This window comes from Triturus cristatus, chromosome 2_2 (genome assembly GCF_964204655.1).
Source record: "Triturus cristatus chromosome 2_2, aTriCri1.1, whole genome shotgun sequence".
Taxonomy (NCBI): Eukaryota; Metazoa; Chordata; class Amphibia; order Caudata; family Salamandridae; genus Triturus; species Triturus cristatus.
The window spans coordinates 997,450,453-997,466,834 of NC_140582.1; the positions used below are offsets into that span (position 1 = coordinate 997,450,453).

At 43.7% G+C, this 16,382-nt stretch overlaps 1 protein-coding gene across 2 annotated transcripts in view; it reads left to right on the plus strand.

Moving 5' to 3' along the window:
* ZBTB49 (zinc finger and BTB domain containing 49) overlaps positions 1 to 16,382 on the plus strand; it is a 174,205-nt gene that overhangs the window by 41,880 nt on the left and 115,943 nt on the right. For both annotated transcript variants that reach the window (XM_085642425.1, XM_085642426.1), the window contains exon 4: positions 9,478 to 9,524. In XM_085642425.1, coding sequence (XP_085498551.1) covers positions 9,478 to 9,524 — 47 coding nt within the window. The remainder of the gene's footprint in view (positions 1 to 9,477; positions 9,525 to 16,382) is intronic.

Below are 16,382 nucleotides of genomic sequence, written 5' to 3' on the forward strand. Positions count from 1 at the left end.
TCATGACTCCGCCCATTTGCGTTGTCGCCCCGCACAGGCGGGGAAACAGCGCCGCGCAGGCGGAGCGGCCGCCGACAGGATTGTCATGACGGAACCGTTCCGTCATGAGCACACGGCAACCGTGGCTCATGACGGAACGGTTCCGTCATGAGCAGGGAAGGGGTTAAGTGAAAGAGCTCATGAAGAGGTGAACCACAGCTGCAGACTCTGGAACCCAACTCTCCTCATCAGCTGTGTCACACAAACAAGAGCAAAGGAAACACCTGTAACACTCCCCACACTGGCCGCATATGTGACCAGATGAATCAAATATTGTTGTTAGTGTCAACTAAATAATCTAGCAGGTAGAGAGCCATTTGATTGTTCTCCCTGTGCTGGTAAACATCCTGCTCTAGTCTGTGACTGGCAGCGTTTGATCTGATCAGAGAGTCCGTGTCCACCATGGGGCCGTTTGTTTGCCGGGCACCGCCGGACACTCTGAAACGACTCTTGAACTCGAAATCCGCGCACGACGCCGAGACCACAGTAGCTGAGACTTCATACGTCCTGCTCAGCGTAAGTTCCGTTACCTTCAGATGCAGTGCTGTGTGATGGCCACGGGGAGGGGGGCGGGGAGAAGGTGTGAAAGTGTTAAGTAAAAGTTAATCTGCAGGCTAAGGTGCCGCGCTGTTAAGCGGTCAATAGAGGCATGCAAAAGTGCTTGTTGTCTGACTGTTCCTTTTCAGCTGTCACAGACAGCGAGTAATCTGCAAGAATTCAGGTAATACAAATTACGAAGGATCACCCCCGCTCTCGTCTTGCTGCGCTCGCTCGATGAGAATCCAGGTGATAATGTTGGGCCGAATAATTCCAGTGCAGCCACTTTTCACTGGCCAGGACAGTGAACCCTCCCCGAACCACTGTATCCACCTCTTAACCCATACAACTCATGCAAGTCAAGGGAGACCGGTAACGGATTTGGCACGGTGCACAACAGATCTTAATGAGCCTTGATCAACTTGGTGTCAAGCTGCACAACTATCACAGAGACGGCACAAATAGCAGGTGCCTCAGTCTTTATAGAAAACAGCTGCAACGCGTCTTTGTAGTCTTACCTGTCTGTATACCCTGCCGTTGTAAGCTGAAGCCTGTGGTTTCGGCTGACTACGGCTAGAACTGGCGATGGCTGCTGCCTTTTACCTTCTGCCTCCACACCACCTGCCAGAGCCCCACAGCCTATCGCTTGTAAGGCAGCAGCTAGGCTCGTCAGGTCGCGAGCCCCACACACCTGCGGGCGGCAATCATTTTGGTTTGCCCCCGCCTCCTAAATCCAGGCTGCCCAATCTTAAATCCAATCCGCACACATAGTCTGTCCTGGCGGGTGCTGCACAACCGGGTCAGTCATTGACACTGACTCCGTGATCATTTCCACTCTCCCAGGCTCGGCAGAGCCATAATTACAGACAAAGCGCGGGTGGGCCAGTGTGAGCAGCAGGCAGCTCTGCGAGGCCAGCGCCCGAGTCCCGCATTGACTCCGTGATTTCTACTTTCCCAGGCTCGGCACAGCCATAATTCAATTTGCAGCAGCCCAGGTGGAGGCCATAGTTTACAGACACAGCGCGGGCGGCCCGTGCGAGCAGCAGGCAGCGCTGTGAGACCAGCGCCTGAGTCTCGCAAACCAGTAGCCAGCTGCCTTCTTTACAAACTTGCCGCTCCGGCAACAGGACCGGAGGTGACGTCCCCACCCCCACGGCACCGCAGCCAGAGTTTGCATTACTGCATCCTGCCTCAGCGGCGCCACGGGCATCAGCATAGGATACATAGTAGCAGCGCAGTCAGCCTGGTAGCAGCCCGTAACCCCGCGGCAATCACCACAAGCCTGCAGGAGCAGCGTGTGCAGGCCACTGGTGGTGCACACCCAGCTACCTCACACGTCGTAATAGGTTTAGACTGGCTTCAGCTAAGACGCTGTACAGAATGCATCACATGCGTGACCATGCATTTCAGTGCGGTGATGCGGAGCACAACAATGAAATGCGTTAGTCTAACGCCTGTTGTGTGATACTTGGCAGGACTGCGTTAGCAATGTGGATTACGGTTTTACTCACACTGTGCACCAAACTGAAAAAACATATAGAAATAATGTACAAATATGTATATATAATTTTTATGAATAGCATGATAGAAACTTTTTAAACGAGAGATATTCGCTCACCTTTTCAGAAATTTCTGTTTTAAATAGCTTTGAGGAGTAGGTATCTCAGGCATTATTTGATTCTATATGCCTGCTGTCTTGTCAGAGCCACTGGAATTATGCGGCAGGGTAGAACCATATTAGGCAGCAGGGTTGACTGAATTATGCGGCAAGAAAAGGCAAATTATGTGGCATAACGTGGCACATTGTTTATGGTATTACTTAATTATTTTATCATTTTTATAAATAGTCATACTGTCTGGGCAAAGATTTTACCTAATTAGTACCAGTTTAACAGCCAAATACATAAATAAGCAACTGAAAGATGTGACAAATCCTTAATTATGCGCAAAAAGTAGCTGCCACAGAATCGAATAATACCAGTGGCCCTGTGATTGTGTGCAGTATACTGTCCTGACATGCGTGATTTATTAATGCACTTATTTCCCATCATCTGTATAACTAAAAAAAACTGCTAGGAGACACTACCCTACTTAAACAGGTTTAATTGTACCACAAAATTCCCAAAACATTATTATGGTTTTGTTTCTTTGTAATTTGCCAATTCCGAATCATTGATGATAAAACAGTAGAACGACTATCTCCTCTTATATTTAACATCGTGCTTGATAGTTGTTTGAAGTTATTCGAGCTGAAGTGTTACACATTTTTTAATCAGAAATACATTATGTCCTTGGGTGAAAGCCTGATTTATGGCAATACGAGTTCATCGGAATTACATGTTTAAACCATTGGATTTGAAATGTGTTTTCCACGTGTGATAGATACGCGTCCTTGTGATCGTTCCACTAAAAGCCACTGGTCTCTCGTCTCCTTGCTATTCTTATTTTATCAGCAGTGCCATCTGGTGGCTAGAACTAAAAAAAAAAAAAAAAAAAAAAGCATTTATTGAGCTACGAGGAAGAGGTCAAGCTCACTTATCACTTTTGCCTGATCAAATGTTAATGGGCTGAAACACACTGTGCGCGGCATCTACAGATTAACTATACATGTCCTGTTAATTGAAGTGTATCACTAGCATGTGCATGATACCACTAACCAGTGCAATTGTATTTTATATTATGATTCTTTTATTTATTTAGTTGAGTTTAGGTGATAGGTGCTGGGGCCATCAAGGAGCTAGGGGCCAAGTATTCTTGACTCTGGTCGGTAAGGACACTCCTAAACAGGCCCTTTTTCGGGTACGGCTCCTTATAGGGAGCTGGCCCCTGAAGGGTCCTCCTGCAAGTGCGCAAAAAACTCCAAGGGAGGGAGCAGTCCTTTTCTTCCTCAAACAAAATGTTCCTGCTTCCCGGACCGTTGGAAGATTCGATGGTGCCATTCCCCGACGCCTAACTCTTTCCCATCCTCTTTGAAGTCATTACCACTTTACAAAAAAACTTGTCTGCCAAACATACTCTGGGCGAGGCTTTTCAAAAGGCTATGTAGGATATCCTCAGGACTGCCATTCATCTTTCCGGGCCAAGCCTCGAAGGGACACCACAGAACTCCTCGACTCCAGAGGCTGCAGCCAAAACATTTACTGCCCTCGGTGGCGCCGGCTCAGTAACCATGAATCCTCCTTCTGATGTTGTCCCTGGCACCTTTGAAGTCGGTAGAAATTATTAGAGTGTAAGTAAGTACTCTTTATTTCTTGATTATTGAAAACTGTTGCCGTACAGTACACTGTAAATGCATTGAAAACATATATTGAAGGTATTACATTAAGCAGACACGTGGTGCCATTGACCTTTAAAAGACGGAACCTCCGAAAGGGACTCGCTTCTGCCCCTGTAGATTGAGGAGAACTAAGGTGAAACTGCCCAAGCCTGTTAATACCAATAGTCTTGACTGAGGGGGAGTGCATAAAAATTGAGATACACCAATAGCCAGGCGCGCAACACCCATTGGACTCAAAGGGCTTCAGCCCCCCCCGTCGTGTGTGGCAGCCCGGGATGAGACACCTTCCCGGGCAAAAAAGCAGCCGCACCCGAGCACTTCACAGGTCTTTAAAAGACCATTTGCATGTTAATGAGGCCTTGCTGTTGTTTCACCCCTTCTAGGAGCCCCTGCAGCTCCACTCTGCCAATTGCTTAAAGTTCAGCCCCCCCCCCGAAATTTTTGCTCAGCCCCCCCCGTATTTTTGGCTCTAGTTGCGCCTCTGCCAATAGCGTATGACACGTTTTCTAGGTGAACTTCTCCTGCCCAAGGCGTTCTGGGTTCACGTAAGCAGATTTTGTAAACGGTGAACCTGTGAAGATGCGGGTGCGGCAAATAAAGTGCAGTGTGCCTATGATAAAACAAGAACTGCATCAAGACTGTTCTGTTGTTAAAAGTTCATGTGCAACGGTCTAGAAGTCTAAAGTCCATAGCCAACTGAGGGACCTGCGCAATGGTTGAAGTGCAATGTGCTTAAACTAGAATAATAACTGCGTCAGAGCAAAGACTAGTTAAATTGCTTAAGCTGTTATCGCTAAAAAGGTGCTTGTGCAAGATTTTAGGCGTTTAAGGGCTTTACCTGACTGGTGAAACTACCTGCACCGAATGAGTCTTTAGAGGGGAGTCTTTGAAAGTGTTCCAAGTGATGTACATTGAGGGAAGGCAAAAGATAAAAACACTGTCTGCAATGCCAGTTTGATAGGCCACTGGAGGCATTATATTAACAGGTGCGAAAACAGCAGGCTAGGCATATAGAGTCTTTACCCAGCTTACAGCCTGCATACATTCATAGAAAATCAGAAGTGGGTGTTTGGGTGAAACCAGAGCTGTTAATTATCTAATCAAACCCTTCAACTGCTTGAGCCATGGCCTCAAATATTTTTGGGAATTGATGAAAACATTTCACCAGTTTAGTCTAATATCCAATGGTTCAAAACAGGGCAACTCTGACTCCCTGCAGTACCATATGCCCTGGACGTTCCACCTTCTTTGTAGCATCTCCTGCCGGTCCTCCATAACGGTGGGGCATAAGCACAGTATACGGATAATATCTCCCTGACCCTGGTTGCATAGCCGACAATTTGCTCGTCTCTTACACCTTTCCATGCGGGATAATAAATTGGGGTCAGGATTAGCACCATCCAGAGTTTTACTCAACTGTACCTTGGTCCAATCATTATAAAGTTTGCTTAGATAACACTGTAGTGTCTGATGCATATAGATGTGCAGAGTCATCCAGCCATGTTTGCGTTGAGATAGGAAGACCTTGTCCTCTAGTAGTGAGAGCTGTTGTGTGCTTGCTTTTGCCATCCTATTGTATTCCTGATGGCTAATGGATTTCCACCAAAGAGTGCCCCTGTTGACCCTATTGAATGTAGATTTGTAGTTGATAAAGCCCAGGTAGACAGGTTGCCGGATTAGATAACCGCTTCAAGATGGTCGAGAAGAGCAGAGTTAGTTGAGCAGCCCAGAATGTTAGATCTTCCTCAGAAATGGCTGGTGTGATTCCACCTGGACCTGGCTCTCCCTCTCTGCGAGCCTTTGTAATTTGTTTCTGGACTAGTGTAGGAGTGATAGAGGTGTGAGCTGATTGGTTTGAGCCATTTCCCTGTGATTTTTTTGCATTCTTTGCAGCCCAGGGCATCAGGTAGTGGCGATGCTTTCATGGATTGCCCAGGTGTCGTTGGACTAGTGCCACCAGGTCCTACCTCAGGCCCAAGGGAAGCCCACTTTTTCTCCTCTTCGTCTATTTGTGTGATTAGATGGGATGAGTCTTCCCCACCCAGTGACGAGTTGAACGAAGACTGCATTGAGTCTCCCATAGCCTTAGGTTTTGAGTCAGTCTCCCTGGTTGCTTTCCCTGGCCCCTCTGGTTCCACTTGATTTGAGGGGCTAAGAGAGTACATGGTCTGAGGTGAACCAGCTGCTCCTCATCCCTTCCCTGGGAAACAAGGGCACCCTCATTCAGGGTGGTGTCCTTAGTGGCTTAAGGACTCTTGAGAGCCCTGCAGCTTCCTGGGCTTTCTTCCAGCTGAGGGAATGACAGAGCTTTTTTATGAACGATCACAGATCGGCTTAAGGGGACAGGCAGCTGCTTGATGTTGGTGTTGCTGGAGAAGATGCCTGCCCTTAGGCAGACTGGTGGGCTCTTATTGGTGTTGGAGTTAGTGGAAGTATCTGGTATGGAGGAGCCGAGTGTACAGGACGATTTGACCTTTTCCTTTGCCTCTTTTGTGTCACTACTGGCCCCGTGAGGTACCGCAATGCATGACTTTGGCTTCGACAAGATAGCTCAGCTCCCGGCTCTAGTCGTCTTGCTCCTATCCACAATGGAGCCCAGTGCCGCTGCAAGTACACGCTTAGGTGGACAAATGGAGGAGATTGCGTGAGGTGACAGGATGCAGTGGGATGTGCAAGCCACACCGGACTAACTCCGTCCGCTTTCGCACCTGTCCAGTTCGATGCCAACTGCCTAGGGGGTCTCACCAGCCCTCCCTATATCTGTTAAGCTACAATAGCAGGTGGGCTGATGGGCTGGTAGTCAAGCACCAGGGAAGTGTGACCTCATGCCTTGCCACCTTTGCCACCCCCGGTGTTTTGATGGCAGTTTTTACTTTCTGCAGGTTTTCCACAATCGAGGTGTGCTGCCTAAGCCCTCCCTCAGGGTGTTAACTAGCAGCTTAGCAAAGAGGGCACGAGCACGCTCGGTCCTTATTGTGGGTAGGTGTAGAGTGCTTCTCTAAACAGCCCGGCTCCCTTTGGGCATTAGGGGGCACCAAGGAGACGCTTGGGGATTTGCAAAACACACCAGGCCCCTCCCCCAGCTCACTGAAGTCTCACCACAACTTCAGGCTCTGATTTCTCCACAAGGAGCTCCTCAACACACCTCTAAGCACAGTGGGGCACATAGAAGAGCACAGTGAAGACTGGTTCACCTGCGCTGGTCTCACACAATCCACTGTACACCATAAATCTTCATCTGTGGCCTTATCTATCAATTTTGAGGAGTTCAACTTACTCCTACCCGGAGTCTGACCTTCATTGGCATGGTGCTAAACACAACGTGTATAAGAGGTTTTCCTTTGTCTAAAGCATTTTGTCTATTTAGAGTATAATTTCGATATTTTTAAACTCTATAATATCCCGATTTCTGCGGGTAGTATGGTGACCCTTTGCAAACAATTGGTGCTGTCTGCCCTGTGGTAAATGAGGGTATTTCATTTGTGACAGTGAGTTCAGTATCTGAAGGATGCCTTTGCCTTTTAATCGACACCTGGTGGATGTGCCCCTCAATTTCCACAGTAGGTCAGTGTAGGAAAGTAGCCCATTCAGACATGGTCACCCTCACCTTTTGCCTGGTAAATGATGTGATTTCGACTGGAAGTGCACTGAGCCCCTGATAACCAGGTCCCCAGTGACAGATCTCTTTCCCAAAACTGTACAGTTGTTTCTCCAAATAGCAAAACCCTTTAGCACCATCTGTAAGTACCTAGTAAGTGATATCCCTGGAACCTAGGGCCTGAGGTACTAAAGAGGGTTCCTAAGGGCTGCAGCTTGAAATGTGCCACCCTAAGGAATCCCTCACCAAGCACATGAAAGGCTGCCATTACAGTTTGTGTATCTTGGTGTAGACAAAAGTGAAAACATGACGTGTCACACATCCCTGTGTGCCATGTCCCCTACCACTGCATGTACTTTTTGTAAGTCACCCCTTCAGAAGGCCTGACAGCCCTATGACAGGGTGTTTAAAGTTATATGTGAGGACATACCTGCATGAGCAGATATGTCCCTGTGCTGGTCAGTCCTATTACTGCCAGTACAGGTGACCAGGGAAGCCATTTCAAACCATATATTGGACACTGGTGAAAACAAGTTCCCCAGTTACATAATGGCTTCCCTAAAGATAGGGATGTTTGGTATCAAATATCTCGTATTGATGAACCAACACTGATGCTAGTGTTAGATTTATAAATACACGGTTTTTCTTTTCTCCATTTCAAAGCGAGTTGCACAGATCTTTTCAGCCAACACTATTACCATCCATTACCACTATAGGCAGGATGGTTTGGATCCATGGGCCCTGTGCTGGGAGGATTTGCGTTTGTGACTGTTGGCTCTGCAGGCAGGCACTCTGAATGTGAAGGTGGAGCACTTGAGTCACTTGTCCCTGGGGGGTCATGAATGGGAGCTTTTTCCCACAGTGACAGACATGATTATTTGGCAGTTGTGATTTCCTTATGTGGACTTCGTCATGGCTGCGAGCAGGAAGTGCCCTTTGTTCTGTGTCCAGCATTTCCCTCTAAATGGCCGTAGCGAACACCTTCAGATTCATCTGGTCACATTGTTCGCTATTCTTATTTCCTGTAGTTCCTCTGCTTTAAAAGGTCCTACCGAAAGTGCAAAAGGATCTTCAACAGTTGTTAGTTATTGCCCCAGTTTGGGTTAGGAAGATTTGTTATGCAGAGCTGCATTTTTCAGGCCCCCTCAGCACCTCCCACACAAAATAGATCTGCTTTTGCAATAAAATGTTTGAGTCCTCCACTCCAGTGCTCAGATGCTCCAGCTGTACATGTACATTCCTTGCTTAAGTATGTGTGGCAGTCACTACATTGATTGGGTATTTCACTGTCCTATCTGCATTTTAATGGCATTTTGACCACCCTACTTTAAATTTGTAAGGCCCTGGTGGCACACTTCTTAAAAGCTTTTCTCTATTCCTCCCATGCCGTTTATTTTGCAGTGAGATTTGAATGTAATTTTGTCTTTTGTCACGGCATCACCATTTGAACCAATACACAGTTGGTACTTTTGCCTACAGGCTCCTAATTCTGTATTAATGGTAGCAACCACTTTTGCAATAGGTTTGGTGAATTACAGGCCCCTTTGGTACAATCACCATTCACTGTTTTCCCCTCCCAGTATTCCAAGGTATGCAGTGGTCATCTTGCTGTTGTTGTTCACTGTTGTTAATCTTTCAGTTCCTCTCAGCATACATTGTGGGGTGCAAACAGAAATACAAAAAACGGATGCAAGTGCGCTAGACCGTGCCATATGTAAGCCACTGTTGCATCCTGGGTGGACGGAGACATAACTAGCGTCGCATAGCACCATCTACACCCTGGAGTTCTTTTGCTCGTGAAAGGTTTTCTGTCTACTGTCTGTCTCCTGGAGGATATTCATTAAATGAGCAATACACTTGAATATACGGTACCTACCAGAAATATTTATTAAAGGTAACTTTATATTTGCATCTAACTAGCAAAATTTTAAATGGGACATCCACAGTTTGGTAATTTTGTGATTATATTTGTAAGTGGAATCGGTAAGTCTTTAAAAGAACACAAATGTGACATTTCTTTTTTTAGGTGAGAAACCTTTTGAATGTGTCATTTGTGGAAAGCGGTTCTCACAGGTAAGATTTTCATCTGTTAATAAATATCTTATTTTACACGATGTACTATTTTTATTTTGGCGGTTTTGTATAGTGCGAACAAGACCATTGCGGGTATCAGAGCGCTTTACAGGGCAAGTATATCAACATATAAGTACAGTTAATTAAGTGAATACAGTTGAGGTAAAAATGAGAGACTAGCATACAATTTCAAGAGAGTATAAAAAAGGTTTAGGTGAATTTGGCTAAGCGAATCGATTTCACTTCTTTTTTTAAAAAGGTTGCGGACGGGTTAAGTCTGGTTTCTAGGGGAAAGGCGTTCCAAATCCTGGGAGCCATTCCTGAGAAGGTACGGTTGTACGTTTTCTTCTTGGAGAAAAATTGTGGTTTAAGTAGCATATTGTTAGAGCTCCTAGTAGATCTTGTACCACCCAATAGTACTAGTTTCTCTGCTAGGTATCTCGGGGTTTTGTGATGCAATGCCTTATGTGTCATACAGGCGATTTTCAAATGGATTCTGGCCTCAAAAGGTAGACAGTTGAGGGCACGCAGGTCAGGGGAAATGTGGCAGTTTCTTTTGGTGCCTGTGATGAGTCTAGCGGCTGTATTGATTGCTGCTCTTAGAGGGACGGTTGTTGATCTGGGCACGCCGCAGAGAGCAACACTCCCATAGTCCACTCTGGAAATTACTAGAGTTTGAACTGCCTGTTTAAAGTAATTTGCGGTTACGAAGGGTTTCAGTTTTCTCAGGGTGTTCATCTGGAAATTTGCTCCTTTAGTTGCAGCGCTGTTGTGCTTCTGCATATTTAGCTTATTGTCCAAGGTTATTCCTAGTGATTTAGCGGAATCCATGATGAGAAGTTGACCATCGAGTGCTGTTAGGTGCTTCATCCACTCGCGGATGATGGTTGTTTGGTTGGGGGGATCGATTAAGAGAAATTCAGTTTTTAGGGTGTTTAGTTTAAAATGGTTCTTTGCCAGCCAGGTCTGTATTTTTTGGAGCGTTGAATTCAGGGACTTGATGTCTTCAAGTGAGGGGACCTTAATGTAGAGTTGTGTGTCGTCGGCGTACATGTGATATTGGATATTTGAGGAGTTGAGAAGTTCAGTGAGTGGTTCCATAAACAGATTGAAGAGTGTACTAGATCTAGTTTAAAAAATAATGTGAGCAATGCTTCTCTTAAAACAAATTGATTTGAAAACCTTGGTGTCCACTTCTTTTTATTTTTTATGGGCAAAACTTCTATTTTAAAGAACTTGGATTCCTCTACCACATTATTCCTAGAATGGCTCTCTACCACATTATTCCTAGAATGGCTCTCAAGACTATTGTTACAAATCTCTCACGATTTCTCTGACAAAATGGTTTTCCATTGAAATAATAATTGTAACATCAACCCAAAATACCATTGAATTCAACATCTCTGTATAAAAGTAGCTGCACTGGGTATGATAAGTGCTCTAGGTATATTATGGAGAAACTGGAGATTAACTTGGGATAGATCACCTTATATACCCTGATCTCAAAGATTAGGCATAGTGAATTGTTGGAAGCATTGCTTCAACTATATTTATTGTAATTTGGTACGTTTTATTTGAGTGATATTTGTCCTTGTTTAGGAAGAGACCAGTCCTTCAGATCTCTTGCCCGATTAAAGCAAATGCATAAGCCAGCTGTCGAATAACCTTCCTTGGAAAAGCACAAGACCACACAAAACCTTAAGACACCCTATTGGCTCTTAGTGTCCTATTGAAAGTATTCCAAGACTTCTGCACTATGTTGAAGGCATAATACAGTAGAGACCCTGAATATTTGCAGAAGCTGGCTTCCCTTATGCGCTTACCATGACTTTAAATTGTTATCCATTTATCCTTAAGTTCATATTCCAACCACATGCTCTTGAAAAAATGTGATTCTTGATTACTGAAATGGGATATTTCAAATAGGCCTTGGGCTGTTATTAAAAAAAAAATCAGTTGTGCAGCCGAATAAGTAGCAAGAATTACCTTGTTCATCAGCTTGTGCTTTCTTAAAATGTTTGTTCTTGAGTTTTGCTGAGGCAATTGCCACCCCATTGTCTTCTCTAACTCATCCAACATATCAATAGACTATATAGTCCTTCTTTTTTAGCTAGGCCCTCTAGATTATTTACATAACAAACTGTGAGCCTTCATGTCATGTCTTTATGATACTGATAAGCATCTTTTAGCTAAATAGATGTCTCTAATGAAGCACTGTAAAGTCTAATGTAAGGCCATATGTTTGAGAGTACATAAAACGTAATGAGTCCTATAAAAAACCCAGCTCATTTTGTTAATCAGTGTCAACATTTGTCAATTATTTCATAATTCAAACAGCTCTCTAGTACGTGACTCTGTAGTACATTCATATCTATTGTTATTATATAGAAGTTTAAGCTTGACAGGTTCTTGACGGTTTAATCAGCTGGAATAAGCACCAGCGGTGTTCCACTGTTGCATAACAGAAGTCTGAATGTACAAAAAAGTCTTACTGGCCAACTTTTGCTGGATTGTTAGGGCAGGAAATGTAGTAAAAGAGTTGTCCAAAAATAAATTTAGTATGACTGTGATAAAACTTTGAGCCCTATGTGTGTGCAGTTACTAATCGGGATGGACCGGTTAGCCTTCTGGCTAGGCACTATATTTGGCATTGGTCTGACATAAAAATCGATTCTCAGAGTTAACAAAGCAGGAGATTAATCATGCGGAAACACCCTTACCCATGCCAGGTGCTAACAGAATGCAACAAAGCAGGGCTACGCAACAAACTTGTGTACCCAGCATTGGCTGATTTTTAACAACTCTTACCACTTTTGAATCCTCCAAGAAACTTGGGCAGTTGGGCCAGTGCATAGGCCCATCAAAAGCATCCGCACTTCAGGAGGACTCGTTATATGGGTTAAAATTTCACTCAATTGTTCAATCAAAACATAACATTAATTCACCAGATATCCTTGTATTGAATATTCACACAAAGTATGTGTTCTCAATGAATTTTTATAATAGTTAAATAGTTCACAACCCTGGCAGAAAGAGTCTCCAACATTAGCCATCTTAGAGCACCATCTATCTAGTATATGACAGATGGGTCCTGTGTTATGCTAGTGGGCGACTTTACTGTTGCCTACGAGCCATTAGATTATATCCATTTGGTCATCGAGCAAGCTTATGAGCCTTGGGTATCCCTACCCTTGATGCTGTACCTAATAAATATTTTACTGCAGCACCTATGCAATATCTCTTTGACTCTTATGGATTGCATGTCTGACATGGACAAGCGGGTTCTAACAAAGAAAGGCTACATACATTTAATAGAGGGCGCAAAAAAGCAAAATTGATTGTTAGATACAACCATATGGGATAAAATTGTGCACTTTAAAATATTGCCAAGAATAGACCTTTGTAACACAGTGTTATACATTTAATCATAAGTGAGGAGACATAACAAGATGTCGCTGAACTCAGTACCTCATCTAGCATACAGCCAACAACTGGAAACACTCTAAGAACACTCAATTAGCCCAAGGTAGAGGTGAATCTAAATGCTCTCACTAAAATCTACAACATCTCCTTATGTGCATTGCCACATCACTGACATTCCAATTATAGAAGGCTATTATAATATCTTCAATGAACTGAAGGAATTCTTTTCAGGAGGCCCCCAGAGCCATGCTGTAGAAATGACCCAGGCTTTCATCATGGTATACAAGTAAATGTAGGAAGGCTGAATCACAGCTGATTGTAGCAGATAACTCACTTCATCCCATAGCTAGTGTATCGCAAAAGATCAACATAAATGTATTCCAGATAACATTAAGACAAACTGGGACATCGTTAACTGGCAAGATCTCCTGCATGCCGTTAGAAGAAGAGACAACATATCATTCTGGCATACCATAGAACATGGTTGTTTGGAGTGGAGTTATATCTACTGGGTATTTTATCCAACCTAAGGTCTGAGTGCAACATTTCACCAAAATGCACTCAGTGTTGGAGACACATTGGTATTGTGGGACGGTGCCTACTATTTCAGTAAGGCTGTGCGCTTAGGTAGCATAAACATCAAAGCTATGTGGGTCTGAGTCCACACATACAATCAGAATATATTGACCCAGTGACCTAGCTCACAGGGTGCCATCTGGACCTCTAAATCTTACAAGGTACCGGATGGTGTCTGCAACCTCAGGACATTACAATCCTGATTCTTCAAGGAAATTGTGGAAACAGATCTACCCTTTCACTGTTAACTTAGGCATGCCAAAAGAGAGAGACAGGAAGTACACAATTGGCATTTCAAATATTAATTGAAGCAATTGGACTCTTGTGTAAAATATGTGTGCTGCAATTATTAAGAAAAGGAAACACCACAAAGTAACCAGCATTACAAGAATGGTGAAAATAAATAATTCAAGCATCGTGCTGTTGCATTGATTACATGATTACATATAATTTTACTCCTACCTAGTGCTTCCTATCCTAGTAAGCATAGGGTGTGTGGGTCTGCCAGAATACCGGTGCGTATCATCTTGGAGCCAGTCTTGGTGTTTAACAGGCCGCCGTACTTCTTAGGATAGTGACGAGATTCAGCTGGGCTCAGGCATGGGGCGTCCTCGACAACCCATCAAAACACTCCTCTGCCTAAACAAAGGAGATAGTACAGTTTATATACTAAACTGAGCCCATTTGTTCTGTGCCTGAGTTATGGTTCGTTTGTCACTGTTGTTTCTACCTACCCAGAGCTGTCGTAGAGGGGACGACAACAAACAACAACATTTTGTGTAGTGTACCATGTCCTTGTACAGAATGTTCCAAGGCCTGATAATGTGCCTACGAAGAAGAGTACGTGTAAGCAAACCATTTTGTGAGAACATTATCCCATATGGATGTGCAAGCTAATGTTTGTTAAAAGTCAATGTTTAAAAAGATGTCCACTTTAAACGTGAGCATGTAAAATGGAAGTGTTTGTGCCCATGGGCTTTGTAGCCTCATGACAGTGTGCCCCCTTCCACATCTTTCATCTAGCATACTGTACCTGGTAGTGATAATCAGGTCTTTTCAATTCCTGACGCTGAACACCATACAGTCTCTACTAGAGGAAAGGGAGACCTGGCCATGATAATATTCATGGGAATCTCTATCGGCCAAGATAGGGGTCTAGCCCCATTATTTAAATCCAGCCATAGCATATTCCTAGCAGGGGCCTGAAATTATCCCTATTTAGAAAAAAGGGGCATAGGAGTGATCCCAGAAACTAAAGGCCTATTAGTCTGTTAGATAATCTGCAGAAAGTGTTTTTGAGGCAGGTACTGGACAAGCTCCATCAAGGCTACATCTTACAAAGGCTGCATGAAAATAATTATGCTTGGGTGTGTTGCGGCAAGCAGGGAGAGAATACTGACTGCTTACCCATCCAGAGAGCAGTACGCCAAGGGCCTACTTTTGGCAATATGTTGTAGAAATATGGCACACTAATAGACCAAACAGCAGTTTTTCTGATACATTTATGGCCATAAAACCCATCCCATACTTTGAACCCTGTTTAGGTGAGATAGTACCACAACAGGCTAAAACCATGTACAATAAATTTAGGCTCGGTATCTTGTGTATTAACAGCTTTACATCCGAAAGACATAAAGGAAATTGATTCAACTACTATGCCATAATCTTGGTTTTAGAAACTATGTCCCCCCACTGAAAGTCATCAATTCCGTTATGAGCAATTTTATTCTGGCTAAGAAAATTCCTGTTTTCAATTAGAATCTTAAGGATGTGTTTAAGTCTGGCCTTTTAATTATTAAATAGTTTTTAATATGTATAAATATTTTATGAGATGAGTTGATTTGTATGTTTTATGGAGTAAACCCCTAAAATAAAGATTATTGAATTAACTTGCTATTGTATGAAACTGTTCAGGATAAATCAGTTCAAAATTAGAACGTATAGAAAAGTGGATGATATGAGCTTTAGATTGTGAATACGTTGAGGAGCCCAAGTCCATAGAAGAGTTTGCAAATCCTGCAGAGATTTTAAGATTTTTTGCCAGAAAGTAATTGAACAGTTTGTCACACAGCTCATAGGACTGACTGATGGTCTGAGCGACATGGAAGGGACAATAGCAATTAAAATATAGCAAAGGCCTCATTTGAAGCATTCAGCAAAATAATTAGATTTTAGTTTGCCAATCAGTTGCTTATAATCATTAATGGAACTTAACTGTGCCACCTTTATGTTCTAAGCATTTACAAGCTAGCTTCATTCATTGAAGAATCCTACCGGGGGCAATCCCATTTGGTAGAGCGAGTAGATGGAGGCAGGGTAGAGATAAGAGTATTATTGATCCTTTAAGTATTGGTGTAGGCTTTGTGTACCGCATGAAGGGAAATGTTCAGATTATCCAAAGACGAAGCCCTGAAGAACCTCTCTGGTGGAAGCCTAGTCCACTGGCATGAGGGGTGTGCAAAACACCCCCATGTGCATTAGTTTGTCCTGTAAGTTTTACCGCAATGACAAATTAAATTAGCACGTGATCTGAACAAACCACGGGGACTGATTGAGAAAAAGGAGCCAAAATTGCGTGTTGAAAAACAAGATCTAAGGTGCACGATGAGTAGAACCAGAAACTAATTGAGACAACTGTAAAGTTTCTAGCATTTTATTTATTTATTTTACAGTTTTATAGAGTACGAACCAGACCCGTGAGGGTATCAGAGTGCTTTACAGGATTGAAGGGGGGAATAAAACATAAGGATGCAAGGGATCACACTGGGAGAGAAATGGATACAGGAGGAGCATGCCGTCTAAAGTCAAGCTACATGAGGGAGAAAAATTTAAGCATGCAGAGTAACAATAAAAGGTTCC